At 37.4% G+C, this 24,091-nt stretch overlaps 2 protein-coding genes across 3 annotated transcripts in view; one reads left to right on the top strand and one right to left on the bottom strand.

Moving 5' to 3' along the window:
• The window catches only part of Mvb12 (multivesicular body subunit 12-like Mvb12), a 55,640-nt gene extending 41,312 nt beyond the window's left edge, over positions 1-14,328 (bottom strand). For both annotated transcript variants that reach the window (XM_083110002.1, XM_083110001.1), the window contains exons 1-2: positions 14,214-14,328; positions 2,473-2,582 (exon numbers count right to left, since the gene is read on the bottom strand). In XM_083110002.1, coding sequence (XP_082966128.1) covers positions 2,473-2,571 — 99 coding nt within the window. In that variant the 5' untranslated portion in view covers positions 2,572-2,582; positions 14,214-14,328. The remainder of the gene's footprint in view (positions 1-2,472; positions 2,583-14,213) is intronic.
• A 1,302-nt stretch (positions 14,329-15,630) lies between these two features.
• LOC145977872 (ATP-binding cassette sub-family F member 1) overlaps positions 15,631-24,091 on the top strand; it is a 37,985-nt gene continuing 29,524 nt past the window's right edge. Inside the window, exons 1-3 of the mRNA XM_083110205.1 lie at positions 15,631-16,292; positions 21,074-21,123; positions 22,697-22,938. Coding sequence (XP_082966331.1) covers positions 15,764-16,292; positions 21,074-21,123; positions 22,697-22,938 — 821 coding nt within the window. The 5' untranslated portion in view covers positions 15,631-15,763. The remainder of the gene's footprint in view (positions 16,293-21,073; positions 21,124-22,696; positions 22,939-24,091) is intronic.

Here is a 24,091-nt window from a genome sequence, read left to right on the forward strand (position 1 = left end):
CCCTCACAATGGAAAAGCGCAAAATTCGTAGCCGTCTCTGGGCAGTGAACGAGGTGCCCTGCCCATTCATGTTTGCCTCCTTCACCGTTCAGTGTTTCCAACCTTGGCAGGCAGTTCATTCGTTCTTCCAGCCTGCAGCAATAAGATAGAAAAAAATCCCTCGAATGCTTTTCTTCGCGCTTGTTCCGGCGACCTGAAAAGTTGACAACACATTTTATGGCACAAACTAGTCCCTCGTATTTTCAAAAAGATCCTCCTTTCTTCCCATCGTAATACGGATTTGGATTTGAGTTAGTGTGTGAGTTTGCGTTGCGTTCCGTCTGTGCGTATTGGTCGCTTATGAAATAATTAGTTTTTTGCGATTTTATAGTTACTGTACGTGTTTATTTAATTGTGTAATTGTGTCTGTGTTCCAGCAACTTGACATGCAGAATATCTTCGTAAGTATAAATGAACTTTTTGGGGGTACATGGCCAATGTAAAGTGTTGTAACTGAACTTAACGCTGCATCATCTTCCTAGTTAGTTATTGATATTAGTGGATACTTGGTGAATATGACATTGAATCATGTAGAAACTTTAATATCTACGCCTTTCAATTCATTGACAATGGCAGAGAAACTGCAGTGTAACATTTTCCTAATCATTCCAGTATCTACCCAAAGTTTAGTTACTGCAAGCGTCAGTATTCGAGTTTTTTTTTATTCATGTAATTTGTTCCATATGTTGCTGATTTTTCGTATTCCTACGTAGTGAGTATTTAATGCTCTTTGGAGAGATATCTTGATCGGAATGTTAATTTTATTCCAAATTGTTCGAACAATTTACTTACCCATATCAAGGAACTCCCCTCAAAAACCTTAAAGACTGCCCCCCCCCTCCCCACCCAAAAGAAAAATGTGCCCTGCCTGACTGAAAAGGCACGTGCCGCCCCTGCAGGATGCTTCGTTGAAATTCAAGTAAAACACTTGCTTTATGTTGTGAACAGTAAAGATTTTTAATTGCGCCAAAACATCGAATATTTTGATATTAACATTTGTTTCATATTTTATGACATGAACATTTAAACTGAGACACAAACATATAAAAGGTTTTTTTATATGTCAATTTCATGTTCAGATATGCTCATCAGGACTACACGTTTAGTTTTAACCCTAGCTTACCCATGCTGTACAAGAAACTTACATACTTGGGGCGGCTCACAGGCCCACACTTTTTTTTATCACTAAAATTCAAGAAATCCTTTTATTATTGAATCAGTGTTTCCTTTGCTGATTATATATGTGCAGTTATTTATTAATTATAATTACAAAAATTACTATCATTAATAAAAAATAATAACCAATTATTGCTTTCGTGTCTCTCATATATTTTATCATTCACTAAAACTAAAAAAATTCATAATATCTTTTTATTAACACTTTTTTTTGTTTGTACAAGTGCAATTGTTTATTAATTATAATAAGTACAATAATTACCATCATTACCAACCAATTGTACACACAGTCACTGGCATGAGTTTCTCTAATGAGATGCATTCAAAAATGGCGGCTGATAAACCCACCAAGTGCATTTTATGAACAAAAGTAATACAGAAATATTGGGAACATCCTAGGAAACAATGTTATTTATTTTCAAAGAGTTGTAAATCTAAAAAAATAGAGGTGGTTGGTCTGCAACCCCCCCCCCCCCCTCGGTAAGCTAGGGTTAAAATTGTATCTGAATCTGAACCACTATGCAATATGTGTAGACTGGGATTGGCCAATATCTGTCTCTTGGCTGCTGCATCATGTAATTTTTTGTAAATATGTCACTAGAAACCTGTAAACTCATAACAGTATCTTCAAGTGAAATAGGTTTTATTGATTGATTGATTTATTTTATTTTACTACGTGTTTTGTGCCTCTTGGCTAATTTGCGAAGATGGGGATGAGTGATGAAATTGATGATTGGACAAACAACCATGCCCGAGCGGGATTCGAACCCGGGACCCCTGGCATCGCAGCGCAATGTGCTAACCACACGAGAGAAATAGGTTAGCTGTAATTAGTAGAAAGCCAAAAAAGCGAAAATTTCAGTTTTTTTCCTCCAAAATTGCCAGCTTTTTATAAAAAAAATCCATTAAAAAAGCCGGCTTTTTTGCAACCCATCTATGCACTCATGATAAGAATTGAAGGTGTCAGTGAGTCTACAATTCTACCAGCACGAAAGCACAAAATTTGGTTTACCAAGACTATTTTACATGGGATTTATCGGTTGTCCAAAAAGTTTAAAAACTAACCTACCTATATTCTTGTACCATAAATTTCAAATCTTTTCTTTTATCTGGGCAATGACTGAATAACATAGCTGCTAGATTTCTGCTTACTTCAAAAGTTATCCATGACCTAAACAATTTTTTTCCTACTTTACTTCATGCAGTGTATAAACTGTGTACAGTTGTTATAATAGCACTACCAGCAAATGTACATACCACTACAAAACCTGGTGGACATTTATCTGGGTCTTCAATAACAGCTATGGAAGTAACAGGTCTATCATCTGGAAGTGTATTGTACACTTGATCCATCATTCTCGGACAGCCTAAAGTAGAGAGAAACAGCAAATTGGTACTATAAAAAAACATTATCTTTTAAAAACAAATGACAACATATATATTAGTGAAAGCTTTTCAGATACTGACAAAATGCAATAAGGTGATACAGTAAAACCTCGTTAATCCGGACAGGCAAAAAAGGGGGGGGAGCAGAATGCAAGGTTTTAAATGTGGCTAGAAGTCAACAAGAAAACTTCCCAAAGAAAAGGCAGTCAACCACTGATGAAATTTTGTTTCCCACAGACTTTGTACTGTACTGTATATTTAGGCCTATGCCCTTTAAATACACCATAATAAACATGTTTTGTTGCTATAAACATAGTTTTAATGCACTTTCTACTGTTCTTTAAATTATTTCTGTTAATCTGGACTTTTGTTAAACTGGTCAGCTTATCCCTCCCCCTTAGTCCACATTAACGAGGTTTCACTGTACTATGTATCAATAATTATCATTGCAAGACAACATCCATACGGGTATTTCTGTAGCAGCATATTAAAAAATTTTGCCATGCATCTTTCATCCATTGTTGATTTTCTCCACATACACCACTGTGTTTGTAATTCAGGTGCTACATGTGGAATTGAAGTTTGCTCTGAAAATAAAATAAATTATACTATCATGTTTTTAGTCCCCCACCATGGCCATGCGTTCTCCTGCTACGGGACTCATTCAGGTTCGAGTAACCATTTTTCTCCAGAGATTTCGGCCTGTATGGGGCCAATGACCACCCACCATCGTGAGGAAATTGGCAAGCTATGAACGAGTTGTGTAACCCAGTCACGAAAACCTACAAGAACGATTGGGGGTTCCTCGTGCTGACCACATGTCACCCCTTAGCTGGTTAGGAGGGACACCAGCAGTTGGTACATAGGCCCTAGCCTTCATGGACTGTTGCACCATGGGTAATTATTATCATGTTTTCAACAAGCTTTGAGTGTTGGTTTTAAATCGACTTTATGCACAGGAGGTACAGTGTTTGAAACAGCAGTTAACTTTTCGTTGCTCTTCTAAAAGTATACAGTTTATGTATCTATCATTATATCCATTATACAGGGTATCCCTAAAGTTCCGTTACCATTACAATCAAACATAACAAACCACATGACATACAGCAGGGTGGTGTTTTGCAAAACTTTTCCACAGCTCAAAAAGTTTCTTTTTGTATCTCAACGTGTGCCCCTCTGGTTGCCATCAGGAAGTAAAGGTGATATTCCACTTCTACCCATACATGCTGCAGCATATCAGCCTCAACTGTTTGCACAGCTGCAAAGTGTAACAAGATCTGGAACAGGGGTGTGTATACACAATCCTCGACGTACCTCCAAAGGAAAAAATCCAAGGGAGTGATATCAGGAGATTGTGGGGGCCAGGCGATTGGTCCGTCATGGCCTATCCATCTCCCAGGGCAATGTCAATCCAGAATATCATGAACCAATGTGGGAGTGTTCCGTCTTGTTGGAAAATAATGGATGGCTGCATCTCCTCCACATGGGGGGAGTAGGTACTGTTCAAGCAAATCACAGTAAATTTTCCCTGTAATTAAGAAAAATGGGCCTAGAACACAAATGACAACTATTTGGGCTGCAGAACACTTTGCAAAAAAACTGCCCTGCTGTATAGCATGTGGTTTCCGAGTTATGTTTGATTACAATTGTAACGGGACTTTAGGAACACCCTGCATATAAATGGATGAAAGTTAAGCCCGGTTTATTCATTTGTCATCTCTCACAGGAAATTTTAGTCATATTCTTTTAAGAAACAATTATCGCCATTTTGTCAAAAGAGGAATAGACTGAGTACATTTGTTTACATGCAACTGTGCTGATTTGATTGAATTATAATCATGTAAAGACACACCGGATTAATTGATGGCACTGATTTGTTTGTAATATCACGGAAAGATAGAAAAATAAGGTTTCACTAAATGTTCAATCGAACAATATATTCTCAAATTTATGTGGCACAAATATAATACAAAAGACGTACAAATGAACCACAGGCAGAATGAACATTTATGTATTTTTCAATAAACATTTGGTTGAGTAACCAGTAGTTTCTTCACCATTAAAATGGCATGGGCGAAAGCAATATCAATAGTTTGAATGGTTGAAAGTCATTCTTGCTCTTTTTTTGACAGACTTAGCTAGCGAAATACTTTTTGATTACTCCTGACCCAAATGGTTAAGGAAATAGTCTATTTCCAATACTTTCTTGACATGTTACTTGTAATTGGATTAAAACTTGCAAAAAAACATGAAGTGTTGTTCTCCGTGGGGGAATCTTATCTACTGATCCAGCCAAGTTTGAATGTCAGAAAATGGGACTGATACTCTTGAATTATAATATGTTACAACTACTTGTCTATACAGAATGATTCAGAATTCTTATTACACACTTCTAGGGGTTGTAGAGGGGACTTAGTATATAAAGTTTTGATAAGGAACCCATGTCCGGAAACGTACGAGTTAAAGTGAGAACAGGAGACAAAATGACAGAAGGCTGTGAAATTGGAAGAGGAGTACGACAAGGATGCTGCTTATCGCCTACTAGTGAAAAATTGTTTCCAGGGCACAGGAGGTGTCAAATTGGGAGGAAGAAGAATAAACTGCATAAGATTTGCTGATGACATGGCATTATTCGCTGAGGATGAAATAACCATAAATAGTATGTTAGAAGAGTTAAACAGCAGCTGTGAGCAGTATGGGATGAAGATAAATGTAAAGAAGACAAAGGCAATGGTTATAGGATGGAAACCAAGGAATATTAATGTGAAAGCAAACAGTGAAAGATTCCAGCAAGTGGATAGCTTCAAGTACCTCGGATGCACTATAAGCAGTGACATGAGCTGCAAACAAGAAGTGAAAATGAGAAGCGCAATAGCAAAAGAAGCTTTCAATAGAAGAAAAAATGTTTTTTTGCGGACCCATGGACATAGGTCTAAGGAAGAGATTAGTGAAATGTTTTGTGTGGAGTGTAGCACTATAGGGTGCAGAAACCTGGACGTTGAGAAGAAATGAAGAGAAACGACTCGAAGCTTTTGAAATGTGGACATGGTGAAAAATGGAGTGTGTAAAATGGACGGACAAGGTAAGAAACGAAGCCGTACTGAAAAGAGTTGGTGAAAAAAGATCTATACTGGAGACCATCAAGAAGAGGAAAAGAAACTGGTTAGGACACTGTCTAAGAAGGAACTGCCTGCTAAGAGATGCCTTGGAGGGAATGGTTGAAGGAGGAAAAGTCCGTGGAAGAAAGAGATATCAGCTTATGGATGATATTAAATTAACTGGGTCGTATGCTATTAAGAAGCGTAAGACAGAGAATAGGGAAAGCTGGAGATTGCAGTGAAAAACCTGCCAATTAGGCAGAAAAAAATGAATGAATGATGTCATGTATGCTGCTTCCAACATCCTCTGTTTACAATCCGGTGTGCTTCGACCATCATGTCAGTTGCTATTCAGCCGTGGCTGCAGACAGTTCGCTGTTTGCAATTCAGTGTGCTTCGACCTTCACATCAGTTGCTATTCAGTCGTGGCTGCAGACATTCCGCTGTTTACAATCTGGTGTGCTTCGACCTTTACGTCAGTTGCTATTCAGCCATTGTGGAAGACAGCACAGTATGATTGAATACAAGTTTGCCGAGAACACAGACGTAATGGTAGAGCTGTACAACATCTGTATGCTGAGCATTTTCCGCATCGTGTTACTATCACATACCATTTTTGCCCGATTAGAGTAACGGCTGCGAGAAACAGGTAACTTCAAAGTTAACAGGGCCAACTGTGGTGCTCCACGGACATGCCACACTCTCGACATTGAAGAGAAGGCCCTTCATCGAACTGACGAGAACCCATCGACAAGTACTCGCACCTGCAGGTCAGACGAATGTGTCTCAGAGCAGCATCTGGCGTATTCTTCATGACCAGCAGCTTCACCCGTACCACCCCCAGAGAGTACAGGCAATGAGTCTGGCAGATTTTGTACCACGTGTCAATTCCTGTGCATGGTTTCTACACCGTTGTGTGAAAGTTCCCGAGTTTCCTCGGCTTCTTCCTTTTACGGATGAAGTGCATTTCATCAGGGAAGGTGTTTTCAACAGTCTGAACAGTCACATTTGGGATGATGAAAATCCTTGTGCCATACATTCTCATGGATTTCAGCAACGGTTTGGCATCAATGTATGGGCTGGTATCATTGATGGTCACCTGATTGGGCCGTACCTTCTTCCAGGCTGCCAAACGGGTTTGAGGTACTTGACCTTCCTGCAAGAAGTATTGGCACAGTACTTGGACAATGTGCCGCTGCACATTCACCAGCACATGTGGTTCCAAAATGATGGTGCACCAGCACACTTTTCCCCATGACATCCCGACAACATCTCAATCAAACATACGGGAACAGGTGGATAGATCGCGGTGGACCAACTCTTTGGCCACCACGATCACCGGATCTAACTCCTCTTGACTTTTTTGTATGGGGCCACATGAAGAGTCTTGGGTAAAATTTTAATCTCAGAGAAACATCTTTCTTCAAATTTTCAGGAGAAAGTACTTAATGAACTGACTTTCCGTAGAATAGTGTTTTCCCCCATCGTTTAATTTATTTGGCCGGTACATCATGTATTTTTCAAGATTAATGTCTCTCCGATGCACGAAAGCTGTTGAATCTATGTCCTTGTTACGTGAACCAAATCTTGCGTGCATTTGATGATGTAACATCCGGGCAGTGTTTCTAACCATGCGGTTTTGTAACTGTGTAAACGTTGCAGAATTATCTTGAATTTTTCTGATGTTGAATAACAATTTTAATTATGTTTGCCTAACCTAACCTTGCATGGTTCGTGGAGCTATTTATGAATGGTGTGTGGGGCTATCTGTGCATGTTTCGTGGAGTTTTCGAACCTGGAAAAAAATACAAAATCAGTAACACGAAAGTGGGTATTTTTCGATGAAGAAGGTTGCAACACAGCATAACCACTGATCATCGACAACACTAGTCAAGATTCCTCTGCCATACTGCGTGTAATGCAAGTGAAAATGAACAAACAAGAATTACTCGATATGTGGAAAATTGAGATTATTTGCGTGAAAAAAGTGAAATCCCACCTTTACAAATCCTCAACAATGCAGAATATGTAAGTACCAATGTGAAAAATAAGAAAACAAACGAATTTGAGACGTTTCCCGGAGATTAAAACGGTAATGACGTCTTGTTTATGAGACTCTGGCTGCAGCAGACATGATTCAGCACACACCAGGGCTAGACTGCACAATCGACCCTCGTGTTTTACCGTTCAAAAGTAAAAAAAAAATATTGTGCGCTAATAGTACGAATTTGACACTTTGAATTGCCACTGTGCATTTCTCAATTTGAAGTTACATTTCTATGAAATAATAATAAAAAAAAACTACTACATTACTTGCCATATCTGGCTTCCTTGAACCTAATCCATATTGTAAACACACAGTATTGCCAGGTCGAACTTTGGTTTTTAACGTGAATATATATGCGAATTTCCATTAGGATTCAACTTATTTAAAATAATGCTTTCATTCATATTTTTCATGTTTTCATTCAAAAGGACTATATAGAAGCAGGGCTGCGGTATCGGTAGGTCAATTACCCCAGGGGCGGAGCCCGAATCGGGGGGCAATTAATACTACTTTTTTCCACTTCCAATTGTTTCCTCACCTTAAATTTTACATTTCTGGAATCCTGATTCGGTAAATATTCGATCTAGCACAAACACATTTCTTCATTTTTACAGAAGAAACTACGTACGGAAAATACTTTCTATAGCATTGTACAAGTTCTTGAAGGTATTTTCTTTCATTGGGAAGCTATTTTAGCAGAAAATAAAGAAGAAACAATGAATGTTTTTTACTATGTTTGCCTAACCTAAAACAATGTGAATGGTTTGTGGGGCTATTGTGAATGGTCAGTGTGGCTACATACCCTAAACATAAAGAAGAAACGGGTCGGGTACCCTATTCTACACCCTCGAATTTTCAATTTTTTTCCTTTAATTATGAAGATTATGTGATCCTAATTGTGAATATAAAAAAATTGGAGCGTGGAAAGAAGTATTTACAACTGTACAGCCATTTAAAGTTGAGATTTTGTTGTTTGAAATTGTTGAGTCCAAATTTACTACCGATTCCGGGCTCTGCCCCTGGGGTAATTGACTTACCACCCCCTACCGCTACCGCAGCCCCGCCTTTATCTATAGAGTCCCTTTTAAAGGCATGTTAGAAATTGGCCGGAGTCACCTGCCCCCAACACTATTTCTCACTGTTTTCCGCATTGACACATGAGGATACCAAAAATGAAGGCTAAAATTAAACCTAAGAAGATAACTTACTCTTTTTACCAAGGCCTGGTATTGAATTGTGGGTCGAAGTTCAATTTGTAAGTCCAAAAATGAAGTAACTCCTACGTTTAAAGTCCTTGTTGTCCTTTTCCACAGAATACCACCGTTCACTCCCTTCCGATCATAAAAATAAGAAGTCTCAAATTATCCCATCCCATAAGTCATTTAGAAAAAACAACCCCCCCCCTCCCCTTTACGGCCTGCAGTTGCCAAAAAGAAAATAATTATTTCCAATTTCTGAAGTCGCATAAATGAAATCCAATGTCTGAAATGTCCAATCCGCCAATATATCACACAAATAACAAATCGCAATCTCAAATGTTCCCATTGCACAAGTCAATCATAAGAAGAAAAAATCAGACGTGCACCTGTGACATGAATCGATGATCCGAAATCTTCAGACTTGCGCCTGTGACAAGAATCCATCATTCGCCATCATATAAGTTCTGAAAAACATTTTTGACGTTACGCAATGAATTTTAATTTCATAAAAAACGTAAGTTTCGTAGCACATAGATCTAAAAAATTAACTTCCGAGCTATTTGCAAACACTGTTTGTTATGAGGAACTAAATACTTTCACGAAAATATTTCAAATGTGTAGAAAGGGGTACCAGAGCCAAAGAAACAACAATTTTTTTTACTGTTTGCCTAACCTAACCAAACCTAACCTAACACTATGTGAATGGTTTGTGAAGCTATCTTGAATGGCCAGTGTGGCTACATACCCTAAACAGAAAAAAGAAACCGTTACACACTTCCACATTGTCCTGCAATGCTATAGAAAGTAATTTCTATAAGTAGTTTCTTCTGTAAAAATGAAGAAATGTGTTTGTGCTAGATCGAACGGCATGAGTTTACAATACCGGACCACTATCCAATTTCTATGAAATTTCGCCTACTCACTAATTGAGACCTCCTTATCACGAATTTGCATCTCATAATTGGCGGTCAAGCATGGAAATTGTAAAATAACGTGTAGAAGTTGTAGAATAACCTTGTTAAATACCACGATGATTCTCTATACAAAACAATTGACAACCAGTGGCGAAGCGTCCTATGAGGCCAGGAGGCCGGGCCTACCCACGCCATCACTCTTTTAAAGGTGTATTTACTTATTTCGTCAAAACACATGTGATACAATGGAAAAGTTTGGAATTTTCATTTATGATAATTACAAAAAAATTCTAACCCTGTCCAGTATACGAACTTTCCACGGAGTGAGGCACATTTGCTGGGGCCTCTTCTCTTGACATTCTGTCGTACGGTCGTATATGCGGGAAGCCTAATCTTACGAGTACTGTACGTGTGCTTATAACGTGCTCCTGAGGCCGGCCTCGCGGTGTTGCCTACTAGAACGAACAGAATATCAGCAACACTGCATTTCCGCCAGGGTTGGAAATTTTTGGTGTACCGGCATTTTTTGTAAACATTAGCATGTGTTCGTGCAGAGATATTTCTATTTCATTGTACATTCTCCATATTTTGTACAAAACTTAGGTTTTTCCTTCCTTTCATCGACAAGTGTAAGTGAAATTGAAAATTACGGAGTAGGTGTAGTTCTGACTTCGTTTTCTGGTCAGAGTGCTGATGGTCTTGTCGATTCACCCAACACCGTAGCGTAAACAGAAAGTCTAAAGAACTTATATGTGTAAAGTAAGTCTTCATACCAAATTATGTAAATTAATATGCTAGTTACTCCTTATATTTACAAAGTAGTTTTACTTTCACTGAAAATAGAATAATTTACTTTTATCGTGAACGGGGATTTCCCCGCTCGTTCCCTCTCTGTGAAAACTTGCCTCCTGCTCAGGACGCTACAAGGGAGCGTGGCTCGGAGCGCGAGTTTCGTGATGGTAGAACTTTGTTTGTGATTCGTGTCTTGTGCAGCGATCAGATTTATGCAAGAAGTGCCGGACTGAAATGCAAGAACAATCGAGTTCTTAATTCAGTGAAGATGTAATCATCGGTAAGGTAGGACCCACTTTTGGTCTTTCATGTTTCCTTCTTATAACAATCATTTCTAAAATGTTTTCAACTATATTTTCCTTTGCAAGTAGCAGTGGCAAGTGACAGCAAAATATTTAAAAAAAATTCAAAGTTGTTGAAACGTTATTTAATGCGTTAACACTGTCGTTGAATAAATATTACAAGCAGACATTTTTTTTATGCAGCCGACACAAGCGAAGAGGTAGGCAGTTTCGTTTACCCTGAAGGGATAACAAGAGAAGAGGGCGTTCAATGAGAGTACAATGCAAGGGAAGACTTTTTTTGGGTTTAGGACAAAGGGTGTTGTGTTATGGGGTTATTGCGCGGGCCATGTCTGTTTCAGGTCTGGCGGAACAGGCCAGTGTTGTCACATTGGATTGGCAGAAAAGAGCTGAATTGCGCCTAAAAATTGGGATTCTATTCTCTCAAGCAACTACATTTATTATAACCTGTTTATATGTTACATAGTAACCTGTCGTGTTGCCGGGTCCCAAACAAGGATCCTATGTTCTATTATCACGTAAAGGTGTCTACTAACACAAGGGGTAGAACAAACTAGGATGCGAAGTATACACACTGAATGAGAGAGGTCACCTTTACTTATGTTTTTTCTTTAAAGCCCCGTGGTGGTCATCCTAACACGTTACGAAGCCAGGTGACCTAATTGTGGTCATGCCAATGTTTCCTGATCATCTTTAATTCATTCTCCATACATTCTCATCGTCACGATTAACATAGATCAGAACAAATGAGACGAAAATATTCAAAACTTAAATTATGTTTACTTGCACATACAGGTGTCAGAAATTCATTTATCTAGAAAGCCAAGACCGGAATTAACTACAACCATTCCTTTAGTTAGACAACATATAACAATGGTGTTTTCCTCGGTGCGAGGAAGTCTTGCTAAAAAAACTTAAGTTGGCAGCAGTAGAACATACCAAACTGACAGTCGCTGAAAGTGCGGAATTCTGTCGTCTGCTCACGGCACAAACGTCAGACTGACCCGAAAATTATGGGGGGGGGTTCCACCCCTTTTCACCTCAATTGCAAAATAAATTTAGAAAAAAAGTGATGAAGAATTGACAACAGGGCTCGAGCACTATTCGTTGGATTTTCGCGATGTCCCATGATTGGTAGTTCTTTCTGGAGGTGTGTGCATAAATCAGGGGTTGAAAAAATACAAACAAATAAAAAAAAACGAAATGAACAAAATCTATCGATGACATCTGGTGGGCGGGAGGAGAACGTCTAAGACATAATTATCGTATTGATGGCCGGTAACAACACTTTTGAAAACGTCGCGCCACAGGCAAGTAAAGAAGCGGTCTGGAGAGACATTGAACCACTCACTCTCCATGACATAGCCCCCCTCCCTTTCTTTTTACATATTTAAGCAACTAATGGAAATTATCGCACTTTTGTGCCTACCCTGCTAGGAAATCGACGCTTCGCCACTGTTGACAACCATGTTTCTTTCGCATTTCTTGTCGCACAACAGTTTTCCTACCTTGTGTTCAGACGTCAGACGAGGAATACCTACAAGGTTAGGTTAGGTTCCATTAGCATAAATACAATGAAAAATTATTATTTAGGAATGTGGACTCATTTGAACAGGTACGTTTGGCAACGGTGTATTGCACGCTGAATTTTTCATGCTGGGAAAATGACGTCTTCCGTGGACCTGTTGTTCTTACGGTAGGGTTATGTTACATTAGGAAAACATAGTTTATTTAGTTTTTTTTCTATATTTCCATACTTGACCGCCAATTATTACATGCAGATTCATGACTAGGAGGTCTCAATTAGTGAGTAGGCGAAATTTCATAGCAATTGGAGTGGTCCGGTATTGTAAACTCGTTCCGATCCAACATTTAATCTTGATTCATACCCTTTCCAAAGATGTATCAAAACGTATTTCTAATAAGAAGGGTCGATTCGACATCCTTACCCACACCAGGTATTTTTGAGCATGTGTATGCAAACATCCTTTGGAGGTACACTGTTTGCAATGAACTTCAGGGTGCCACATCAAGCAGCTCTTGTAGTGACGCAGGTAAAGCAGGAGATGTGAAATTATGTGATCTTGTCATCTGTGAAGGGTAATTGTCTGTTATATCGGAGACACATTTCTATTGAATATTTTCAGTTTTAAATGGTTCGTAATTACCAATTGTGTATTGTGGAACATAGTTGAAGGTGCCATTATGCTTTTTACACGAAAATAACTTCGATTTTTCACATTACCAGTAATTCTTTTGGGTCCTTTCTGCCGTTGCGAAACATACAATATGGCGCGAACATCTGTGGATCATCGCACGTCGTGCTTGTGTTTTGTCGATTTGGAGTAGGGTATGCAGTGTTTCAACCTTCTTAACCGAAAAATACCTACTTTCGTGTTCATTATGTCATCACAAACCATTGACGGATAGCCCCACAAACCATTTCCGGCAAGGTTAGGTTAGGTTAGGTAAGCATTTAAAAAAATAAAATTCTAGTAAAAAAAGGGCACGTTTGGAAACACTGGCGAGACTGCATGACTTTAGACGTTCACGCCATCTGCAGGTACATAATGGAAACAACGGCATAATGTTGTCGCTTTGCACAAAATGCAAGTATTATATCAAAAGTGCTTATTTCTTGTTGTGCAGCACTCTACGATGAGAAAATACCTCCAAGAACTTTCAAAATACTACAGAAACTCATTTCCGTTAGTAGTTTCTTCTGTAAAAATGAAGAAATGTGTCTCCGATATAACAGACATTTACCATTGTACCATAACGGTAAGTTTCCGGACATAAGTTCCTTATCAAAATTTGATCTACTAAGTTCCCTCCACAATTCCTAGAAGTATGTAATAGGAATGCTGAATCATCCCGTATAATGTCAAGATACATGGTCTTCTACAAAACAGGTGTATGCTGATGAATCGGGAACGCCTGATTTATCGCCCTTGTACTCATGTAGAAACCAATGTCCACTAACGTACGTCAACCAGTTTTTATAATCACAGAACCAAATGCATGTCAACACTGAAATACAAATATTATGCAATGTTATACATTTTATTCTTTTTTCAGGGACCTCATATGTGCCGTTCGATCTCCCTACTACTAAGAATGAAAATATCTACCAGGAAACAAAGGCACGGTAGAATTATAATAAAAAAATACAACATACTTGTTACACATAATACCCTTCTGGAACTTGTCCATGGAACAAAGATTAATGTATTATTCAAAGCATTGGATTAATAACTCACCTTCATATTTTTATGAAAGATGCAAATCATAATAAGTCAGATTAATCACCAAAATTCAGCCAGCGAAATACTCTCGTCCCGTTCCCGAGTCCAGCTGCACTTGTCTGGGTGTCTCTTATCGCACAGCACTTCAGCAACATTGTGTTCTGACGTCATGGGAGAAGGTTTTTTTTAATTTTAGGCTAAATGCCTACGTTGTTAGGTTAGGATAGCTATGTGTAGTTCTCTTAGTCTAAGTATTAATTTTTCATTGTATTGATGCTAATCGGACCCAACCTAACAGGTCTAACCTAACCTCGTAGGCAATTTTCCTCTGACGTCAGAACACAAGTTAGAATAGAAAGACTCCACTTGGGTCGGCGGGTCTCCTTTATCGCACAACGCAATTCCATCCTTGCGTTCCAACGTCACTATGTAAAGATTTCCTTATTACGCTCATTTAGGATAAATGCCTAAGTATTATAGTAATCTTGTTATGTTTAGTTTTCATAGAATAAAAAATACATTTTCAATTTATTTTTGCCAAGAGAACCAACAAAACAACGAATGAATTTTTACCCTCACGTCAAAAGACGGAGGGCGGGGCTTGTGTTGGATATGGTGTGCGATCAGTTATACCCCTCGGCGACCGACTTGTGGTCTCGACCCGGGCCGGACTAGTTCATTACACAGTTACCAACTCGTGTAGAAAATATTACCGCCGACTTGGGGGGGGGAGGCAATTTTTGCGCCACCAAAATTCACGTAGAAGGACAAATTTTATGTATACTTACATATATACAGTATTGTTTATGCCTATCTTTCCCCCAAAATCTCAAGTTGGCGTCTCTGAAGGCTAGTGTATCTGTAGCCATAAACCTTCGGGTTTAAGAAGGATAGAGAGTTAATTAAAAGGCAGGACAACAGCGATGGAAAGGAAATATGACGATTTCTTGTTTGATTTCTTGTCGAAAGTTATCCAGATGTGGGTTGTTGTTCTTCTAATGTGTGGAAATGTAAGTATAAGAACTTTTTAAAATGCTATGTGATTTCTGGTGAAAAACAAGTGTTTAAAATGTGGGAAAGACAATGTGTTCATTATCACACTGTGACCTGTACAATCATACAATACCTACCTGGTAAAAGTGTGGCTGGCAACACTAGCACTTACGTCGTTGCTGATTGGTCTCCCTTGTCGCACACAATACCGAGCACCTTCGTCTACTGACGTCACTGTAATTATTATAGTTGTTAGCTTAGAGCATGTTAGGTTTAGGTTTCTTACCATAGATACGCAATAAATACACTGAAACTTTTGGGGGCTTAATCTTAAAGGTATTGATTACGCTAAGAACCCTAAACCTAACATGCCTAATCTAACAATGAACCTAATTATCGTGACATCAGTACACGGAGGTGCTCATTACGCTGTGCGATAAGGAATACTCTTGCTCTTTACTTTTGCCATGAGTTGTGTTGCGTATCAAGTGGTGTTTAGTCATGTGTAATTTTTATCACAGCTGTCAATAGAGATAGTTGTCTCACTTTTTGAGTAATATTTATTTTTCACAATGCCGAAGAAAGTAAAGGGTAGCAAGAAAGAAGCATTCGCTGATGATTCCGAAGAGGAGGTAAAAATCCCAATAGTCGTAGATGAAAGTGACGTCCCTAAACCTGTTAAATCAAGTGCAGCTACTAAGAAGAAGAAAAAGGGTAAAGGTAAAAAAGATGATGATTGGGGTGGAAGTGATGATGAAAAGAAATTCGATATATTAAAGGATACTGTAGAAGTGGAAGAGGAGGAACCAATTGCTGCTAAACCTACGAAGAAGGGTAAGAAAAAGGGCAAGAAGAAAGAAGAAAGTGAGGATGAAATGGTTGATAATGGAAATATAAGTGAAAGTGAAGACATTATTGAAAAAGTAAATAGTGTTTCTTTAAATGAAGTCAGGACATCGTCATCTAAGAAAGGGAGTAAAAAGATTGAGGTTAGTTCGAAGTACCAAAGTGGAGATTCTAAGGAAGGCACCGAAGAAAAAAATGATGAAAAGGTGGATGAGGAAGACCAAAAAGAAAACACTGACGACACTAAACCCACAGGTAAATAGAAAATGAATAATTGGTACCAATTTAATATAGGCACAACACCTTTTACTAGTTTATTTAGTCATTTTTAACATTCGTACTTACGTATTCTGCATTGCAAAACATTTTTCAAGGTGGTATGTTGCTTTTTTCACGAAAATAATTTCAATTTTTCACATTACGAATAATTATTGTTCTTCCTTGTTTTGCTTCCGTAACACACACTATGGCGGGCACAGCTTGGCTAGCGTTGTGGAATTCATTGTTTCCAACCTTCTTAACTGGAAAATGCCCCACGAAGCATTCACGGTAAGGTTAGGTTAGGCAAACAGTTAAAATTTGGGGTCATAATAATATCAGCAATGTATATTTCGTTTTTTCATCTTGTTGCAAAACAACAGCGTAGCTGGAAACACTGACAGGGGGTTACATCATCAAACGTAAGCAGCATCCTGTTCACGTAGAGAAAGCAATGGCAATTGTGCGTCAGAAAGATATTTTTCTTTAAAAACACATGAATTCCCGGTCAAAAATATTTTACGACAAAAGAAAACACCTCCACGAACTTTCAAAGTGCGGTACTAGTTTACTATCCTTCGGACAGATTTCTTCACTTCTACAGAAGAAACTACTTACCGTAATAAGTTCCCCGTAGTATTGTCTAACATCTGGAAGGTGTTTTGTGGATGTGGGAATGTTTCATAGCGGAAATTCAACCATTGACACATAGCCCCACGAACCATTCTCGCATAACCCCACACACCATTCTCGCATAGCCCCACAAACCATTTGCGGAAACGTACGTTCTTCAGTTACAAAAACACCTTTTTTTTAAAAAAAAAATGATAAAAAAACGTGAATACACGTTAAAAAATGATCTGCAAAGCAGATAGGTAAGTAGAAATGTCAATAATTGACGAAATTCAGAAGTTATAGGTGTCTGAAGGATAGTAAACATTTACTGACTGCGTGATACATGACTCATTATCAGCAAGTCACTTGTTATTTAAACATGAAGTTTTCACCATCTGGTTGTATATTCTTCCAACAGAAGTCTATAATTCCCTTCTGCCTTAAACAAGTTAAAACCTATGACTTGCAGAACCCATCTACTCAAGAAGTGATTTCAATGATTCCAAATTAATATTTAGGTCAAACTACGTAAAGCAGACACTAGTTGACTACAAAGAGGAGGTCTCCTCTTTTTTTGGTGCCCCCACTTCATTTAAATAAAATATAATGTAATCCTGATTAACCCTAGAGAGCTAACGTGTCATCTGGCAACCGACACATGTGGCGCCATTTTACGTATGATTGCACAATATAGAGAATGTCTCCAATTTCGTTAATATTTTGTATACTAACTAAATTTGACCTTCTAATCACGAATATGTTGTTAAAAGAAATTCAACTTTTATCTCCTTTTTTCCCCGATTTCCACATGTGACCCCTGCATTGTAACAACAGTTTCGTGATTAGAAGGCTAAATTTAGTTAGTATACCAAATGGTCTGCATTCGTTCCCCATTTTATTCACCCCTTTCCACTAAAATATTCCGCTCGCATCCACAGAATTTTGAAGAAATATATGTCAAATGTAACTTCTATTTTTTTTTGTCACAAACATGATCATTGTAAAAAAGTTCTCATTCTTTATGTCGATTACATTTTCCATTGGTTGAATCTGCCCAGCAGACTTCTGTGCTTGGGAGATAGTGAAATTATCATCCAGGTCTCTGTGTAATAATGTATCCTGTACTATATTATATTTGTATGGCACTGTCTGTTGCAACTTGAGGTTGCTTGATAACAACAAAGCATTCTATTCTATTCATATCTATCTTCATATGGATCTGAGAGACTGACAGGCAATATCGGTGTCCTTTTACAAGTGTTCCTTCAGTGTGTTTCTAACGGCTTTCAATTTTGCATTGTCTAGACAGAACATTAGTGTCTGCTTACACTAAAACTACAACAACAACTTCATAAGATTTTGCTATCATTCTGAATGTAGAAATGAAAAACTAATGCAGATGCTCAACAACAAGGATTGTACATTCTGACCCTCAAGCAAGACGAGGATGACCAAATTGTTCTGTTGCTCCAAAGCCATGTGTGGTGAACACCAGTCAAAGTGTTGTTTTGAGTGCACACAAGACTTATAAAAATGTAATTTGGCATTCCTGCCATGCTATTCATGTATTTTGGAAGTAAATACTAACTTTTATAGTAAATGAAATAGTTTTTGCAAAATTTGAGATGCTTTTTAATACTGAAGAAATAGGTAGTCAAGCAGACGAATTGTTGACTTCAATGTTTGGGAGAGGACACATTAGCTTTGTAGGGTTAAAACAGGGAAAGATAAATAATGGTAACGGTTCCGATTGTTTTATGATTTATTTCAAATTCTCCTAGCAGGAAGACTAATTATTATCATAGAATTTTGGCAATCATTGTCACACAAAATTTGAACCTTCCTTAAAGTAATGAGCACTGTTTGGATTTTTTAAAAAAACCTTTATTTATGTTGAAACAAACAGCTTAAAAATTACCTTATGTAAACATGCACGCTTCCCATGGACAATGTATTTTCCTTTGACAAGCGACTAAGTATTGTAAACTAGTGGGAATTAATGTAGATGTAAATCGGAATCTTAGTAGAATGCATTTTGGGACTTAATTTTAATGCTAAGAGAACCAAACCTGGCCTGCCTAACCTAACTACGAAAGTATACATTGAACAAAATCTTAAGTAATAGCTAAAACTCTGCAGTATGTGTTAACAGAGGTAAATCAAAGCATGTTAAAATTACATTCGTAGCATGATGAAACTGCAATAAAACAAGGAACTTGGGCTAAATTACTATGAGAAAGGAAAGAGTGTCATATGCCGTGTCCTGTCTGAATTTGGTAATTTTTCCTAATTGTAGTGTTAGTTTTAAAAGTACACATGCCCATTTTATTCACACATATGAATAGAATATAATGCTTTATTGTCATCAAGCAACCTCAAATTACAATAGTCAGTGTCATACAAATATAGTATAGGATACATTACTACACAGTGACCTGAACGATAATTTCACTATCTCCCAAGCACAGAAGTCTGCTGGGCAGATTCAAGTAATTGAAAATGTAGTCGACATAAAGAATGAGAACTTTTTGCAAATTATCATCTTTGTGACAAAAAAATGGAAGTTACATTTGACATGGATTATACAAAACAATTCTTTTTTTGAAATTTTTTACAGACTACTAAAGGATTAACAAATTAATATCACTTAGCAGAATTAACAGAGTCCTATTTACAATCATGTAATTGAATAAGATTGTGCCAGGTGATTAGGTTTGCGACATTTGTTTTTGAAAGGCTACATGAATTTTGAGGCATGACTTAAGATGACCGGACCCCTCTCCGATTTTCTTCATATTTGACATACTTACTAATTGAGGCCTGCTAATGACGAATCTGAAGTTAAAATTTGTCGGAAACATCTAGAAATTACAAAATAATTGCGAACCGTTGACACTAGCCCCACGAACAATTGGCGCTAGCCCCCCATGAACCATTGACGTGTGGTTAGGTTAGTTTCGGCAAACATAGTTAAAATTTGGTGTCATGGTAGTATCAGGATCTAGAAATTGCAAAATAATTGTGAACCATTGACACTAGCCCCACAAACCATTGATGTGTGGTTAGGTTAGGCAAACAGTTAAAATTTGGTGTCGTGGTAGTATCAGGAATATATATATTTCCTTGTGAAACAAAAAATTTCTCGAAAAACAACTGTTTCCATTCCAAAAACTAACGCCTTATTTTTGCTTATTTTGCAATTTCTAGGGTCCGGTCATCCTAAGTCATTCTAATTTTGATTATCTGGCAAACACTTGATATCAATTTTACAACTTGAGAATGAAAATACCACAATTCCATGATTGTTAATTAAGGGAGTAAGCAATCTTTGAATTATATTACCCAGTTGTACAGCCTACAGCATTTTCTTGATTTATGAAGTTATGTTCAGACTGTTTCAGAAAAACTACACTAATATAATTTTGCACTGTAGACACACTTGTGCAGCATATGGTTTCCATGTTTTCATTCCACATACTTTAATAAGCATAAAAGCACCAGGTGAAATACTTGAACTATGTTTTGTAGCAGATGATGACTGAAGATTCAATACCATCTACACTACCTTCACGATCACAGCATGACTGTTCACTTCTAAAGAGACCAACATGATCTGATGACATGTGTCTTCTTAATTCATGGGGCTTCTTTAACAAGATCCCACTCAATTTGGAATTTGAACTTGTCCTCTATTTTTCCTTGGAAGTCGAGGTGGAGGATATTTATTAAAGAATTGCAGAGCACCAGATGCTGCCACCTGTCAGAATTCTTCATAACTATGCCTTATTACCAAATAAGAGATAATAAATGGATGTTTTGACTTCATTGGAGACTGGGTAATGTTATTTGAACTCTTGTGATGTACATAAGAGAGAAAATTGTTACAGGGGATACGTTTATCTGATTCCACCAGCAAACGGTATGCTTCTAACAGCTAAGCAGTCACAATAACAATGTTTTTCTTTTCATGCATATGGAAAATGATGAATATTGATGTTGAAGTTCATATAAATGTTGGTCCCTGTACGAATGTGAACAATTTACTCTATACATGAGAACTTGGTTGACTGATACACCCTTTAATGCATTTTCTCTGACAATTGTTTTTGTTCTATGCAAACATTGACAAGATATGAAATATCATTATATTTTCTTTATTTCAGAGGAAGTTAAGAAGCTTACGCACAAAGAGAAAAAGAAGTTGAAAAAACAGGTTAGTGTGTCTAGTAACACTCCTAGAATTTGTGTAATAATAATCAGGTGCACTATTGTAAGTTGAAAAGATACTTGAAGTGGAAACAAAAATTAAATAAACAAAACAGCTTACATAATAACCAAGTATGCACTTATTACACTGACAATTTTTGGTGGGTGAAATGGTTATCATTGACCTGTTTCAATGAAAAGTAGGCTGAGTAATGAAAACTGGTTGAGCAGTTGTAATTTATTTGATCCATTATGAAGCATGGTGTTTGCAGCAGGACTAGATTTAATATTTTGGTGGTATTTGGTCACTGAAGAGTAACATCTAGGTGTAAAAACTCACAACTTAGTTGCCAAAATGATATTCTATAGCACAAAATGAGGTGCCAAAATAATGTATATGGGAAATATATATCGAAATAGGTTTCTTTCATTTTGACATTGATTTTGGTTGGCATACTTTCAAAAAGCTGCAGCATGTCACACTTCAGCCAACCTCCGTGGTGGAATGGTTAGGACAGTTTGCTATGATACCAGGGGTCCCGGGTATGAATCCCAGCCTGGACATGGATGTTCTTTGTGACTGTCCCTTCATCATTTCGTCACTCATCTTTGTCATCACATGTAGCCAGAAGTGACAGAAGAGGAATGCAAAAGAGCAAAAAAATCAAATCATTTACGTCCTACAAAAAAATAATGAATAAAAAAACTTTCTCGTGATATTTACATTGGAGTTTGTTTGTGGTGAAGAATATAATTGAAGGTAAATTTTGGTAAGAGACGTATTTGTCATTATGGAGTTTATGAAGCAGAAAAGTTATAAAGAAGCTATGCTGTAGGTAAATTGTATTCATGTTGTGTTTATGGGGTGTAAGGGTTGACCCACGTAGTCTACTCAAATGCGAACCTCTCTTCTATGTACTACACTTTGTACTGCACTTTGCAAGGTTCTAGCATCTGAACCTACAGTCAGTATAATCCTCTGTAGGACTGTGTGTTTTGTCCTTACGTGTGCGGAGTGTCCCTTTGCAGCCTCAGCTTTTAACCAAGTAAGAATATTTTAGTCGTCCTACATTTCAGTTATGGTAAGGAGCTGAAGTGTTCAAAATAGCTTAGTGCTGACACACCCAAAGTTTTAAATTCAACCAATCAATCATGTTGTGTTTACTAATTTCAGAAGTGTTCAATGTTTCCAATGCAAATTGCATGGCATGGCAATTACATGTGATGATTGAAGGATGACTCTTTTTACTTTGTAACTCCATAATGACCAAAATGTCACGCTGTTTTACTCCCAAGCGCTTCAGTTATAATCCCAAATATAAACTCTTTTGTACTATATATATATACATAGAATGGTATGTGAATTGATACTTGAAGATAGTTGAACATGTAGGGATAAAGCCCAACTGCGTTGTGTCATTGTGTAGAAGTAGTTGAATGGAGAATACAGAAATATTCAGTGGGAGCTTAAATTGAGAAAATCTTATTTAGAATTTTGGTCAAGTTCATTCGTTGAAACTGCCAAGTTTCACATCAGGGTTGGCTATCATGTTTAACATTATCGTCTTTTTTATTTACAGAAAGAATATGAGACGCAAGTGGAAATGCTCACGAAGAAGGGGGGTCAAGGTCACAGCGAGCTGGGTGATAATTTCACCGTCTCCCAAGCACAGAAGTCTGCTGGGCAGATTCTAGCAATGGAAAATGCAGTCGACATTAAGATAGAGAATTTCAGTATCTCAGCACGAGGAAACGATCTTTTTGTGAATGCAAGTCTTCTTATTGCGAATGGAAGGAGATACGGGTTGGTTGGACCCAACGGGTAAGTCTTATATTTTACTAGGGATTTACGTTTTATGGTTTTTTTCTCGAAAGCACGCTATGCACTAAATATTAAAATGATTAAGAGTTTTCAATGCAGATGTATTTGTAGCTCTTTGTACTCGCTACAGAACTGGAGTGACAGCTAATTTGCATTGTGAAATGCATAAAAATTATGTGTCAAAAGAACATATGCACCTAGAAACCTGGAAATCTCAGGAAATTTGAAAAAATAAAAATCTCAAGGAAATCGTTTATTTGATGAAAGAGTCCCAATGAAGCACATTTCAAGGATTAGAATATGTTCCACCTGCTTATAATAATAATTACTATTTCAGTAAATCACTTTACACAAGCTGCTTTGAAGAGATAGGCTTTAGATATGTATTTATTTTGCATTACAGATTAATTTATACCGTAAACTGTTTATCAAAAGTGTGAAAATTATATTATCATAGTTCTCTGTTATGATGCGTTCAAAATTATTTTGTTGAAAGTGTATTGAAATCCCACCAAAACCTCTAACCTTAGTCGGTAATTATATGCATAGAGATGTAATTTTATCCTAGAGTTAGTTTAGTTATTGCTGTCAGAAAGTATACTCATATGAAATATTTGTCAGTAAACTACTGATATAAAATTTACTGATACCGATTACTAGATGCACATATTTTTGGTAAATAAAAAAGCAAAATTTTGGTATAAAACAGTCAATTTTCCTTACCAGCGCAATAATGGTCTGGAAAGCACTAGGTAACTTATCTACACTATACCAACGAAAACTTAGAGGCGTTCCCTCCATTTGTACAGCGTTCCTTCAGTTGCATACATGTCTTTGAAGTGACAGACAGGTCCCCCTTTGGCGGCACTCAGTACTGCACGCGGGAACGTTTCCTATCTTAAATCATAGCATTCCAGCCACGAATGTGCTGGAAATAAGAAGAATGAAACGATGGTACGTGATTCAGAATGGCAATTATTAGTATGCAAGAACCATTGCAGTACCCATACGAAATGTTAGTTGTCAAAATGACGATATTGAAAAGTGGCAACATTTGGTTCTTTTTATTTGAGTCAGTATGGCTTTTTTATATATATATATCTTGTAAGAGTAAAAGAAACGTATTGAGATTTGAAAATTTTATAAATATTTT

Source organism: Lepisma saccharinum, chromosome 23, assembly GCF_977018435.1.
Source record: "Lepisma saccharinum chromosome 23, izLepSacc3.1, whole genome shotgun sequence".
Lineage (NCBI taxonomy): Eukaryota > Metazoa > Arthropoda > Insecta > Zygentoma > Lepismatidae > Lepisma > Lepisma saccharinum.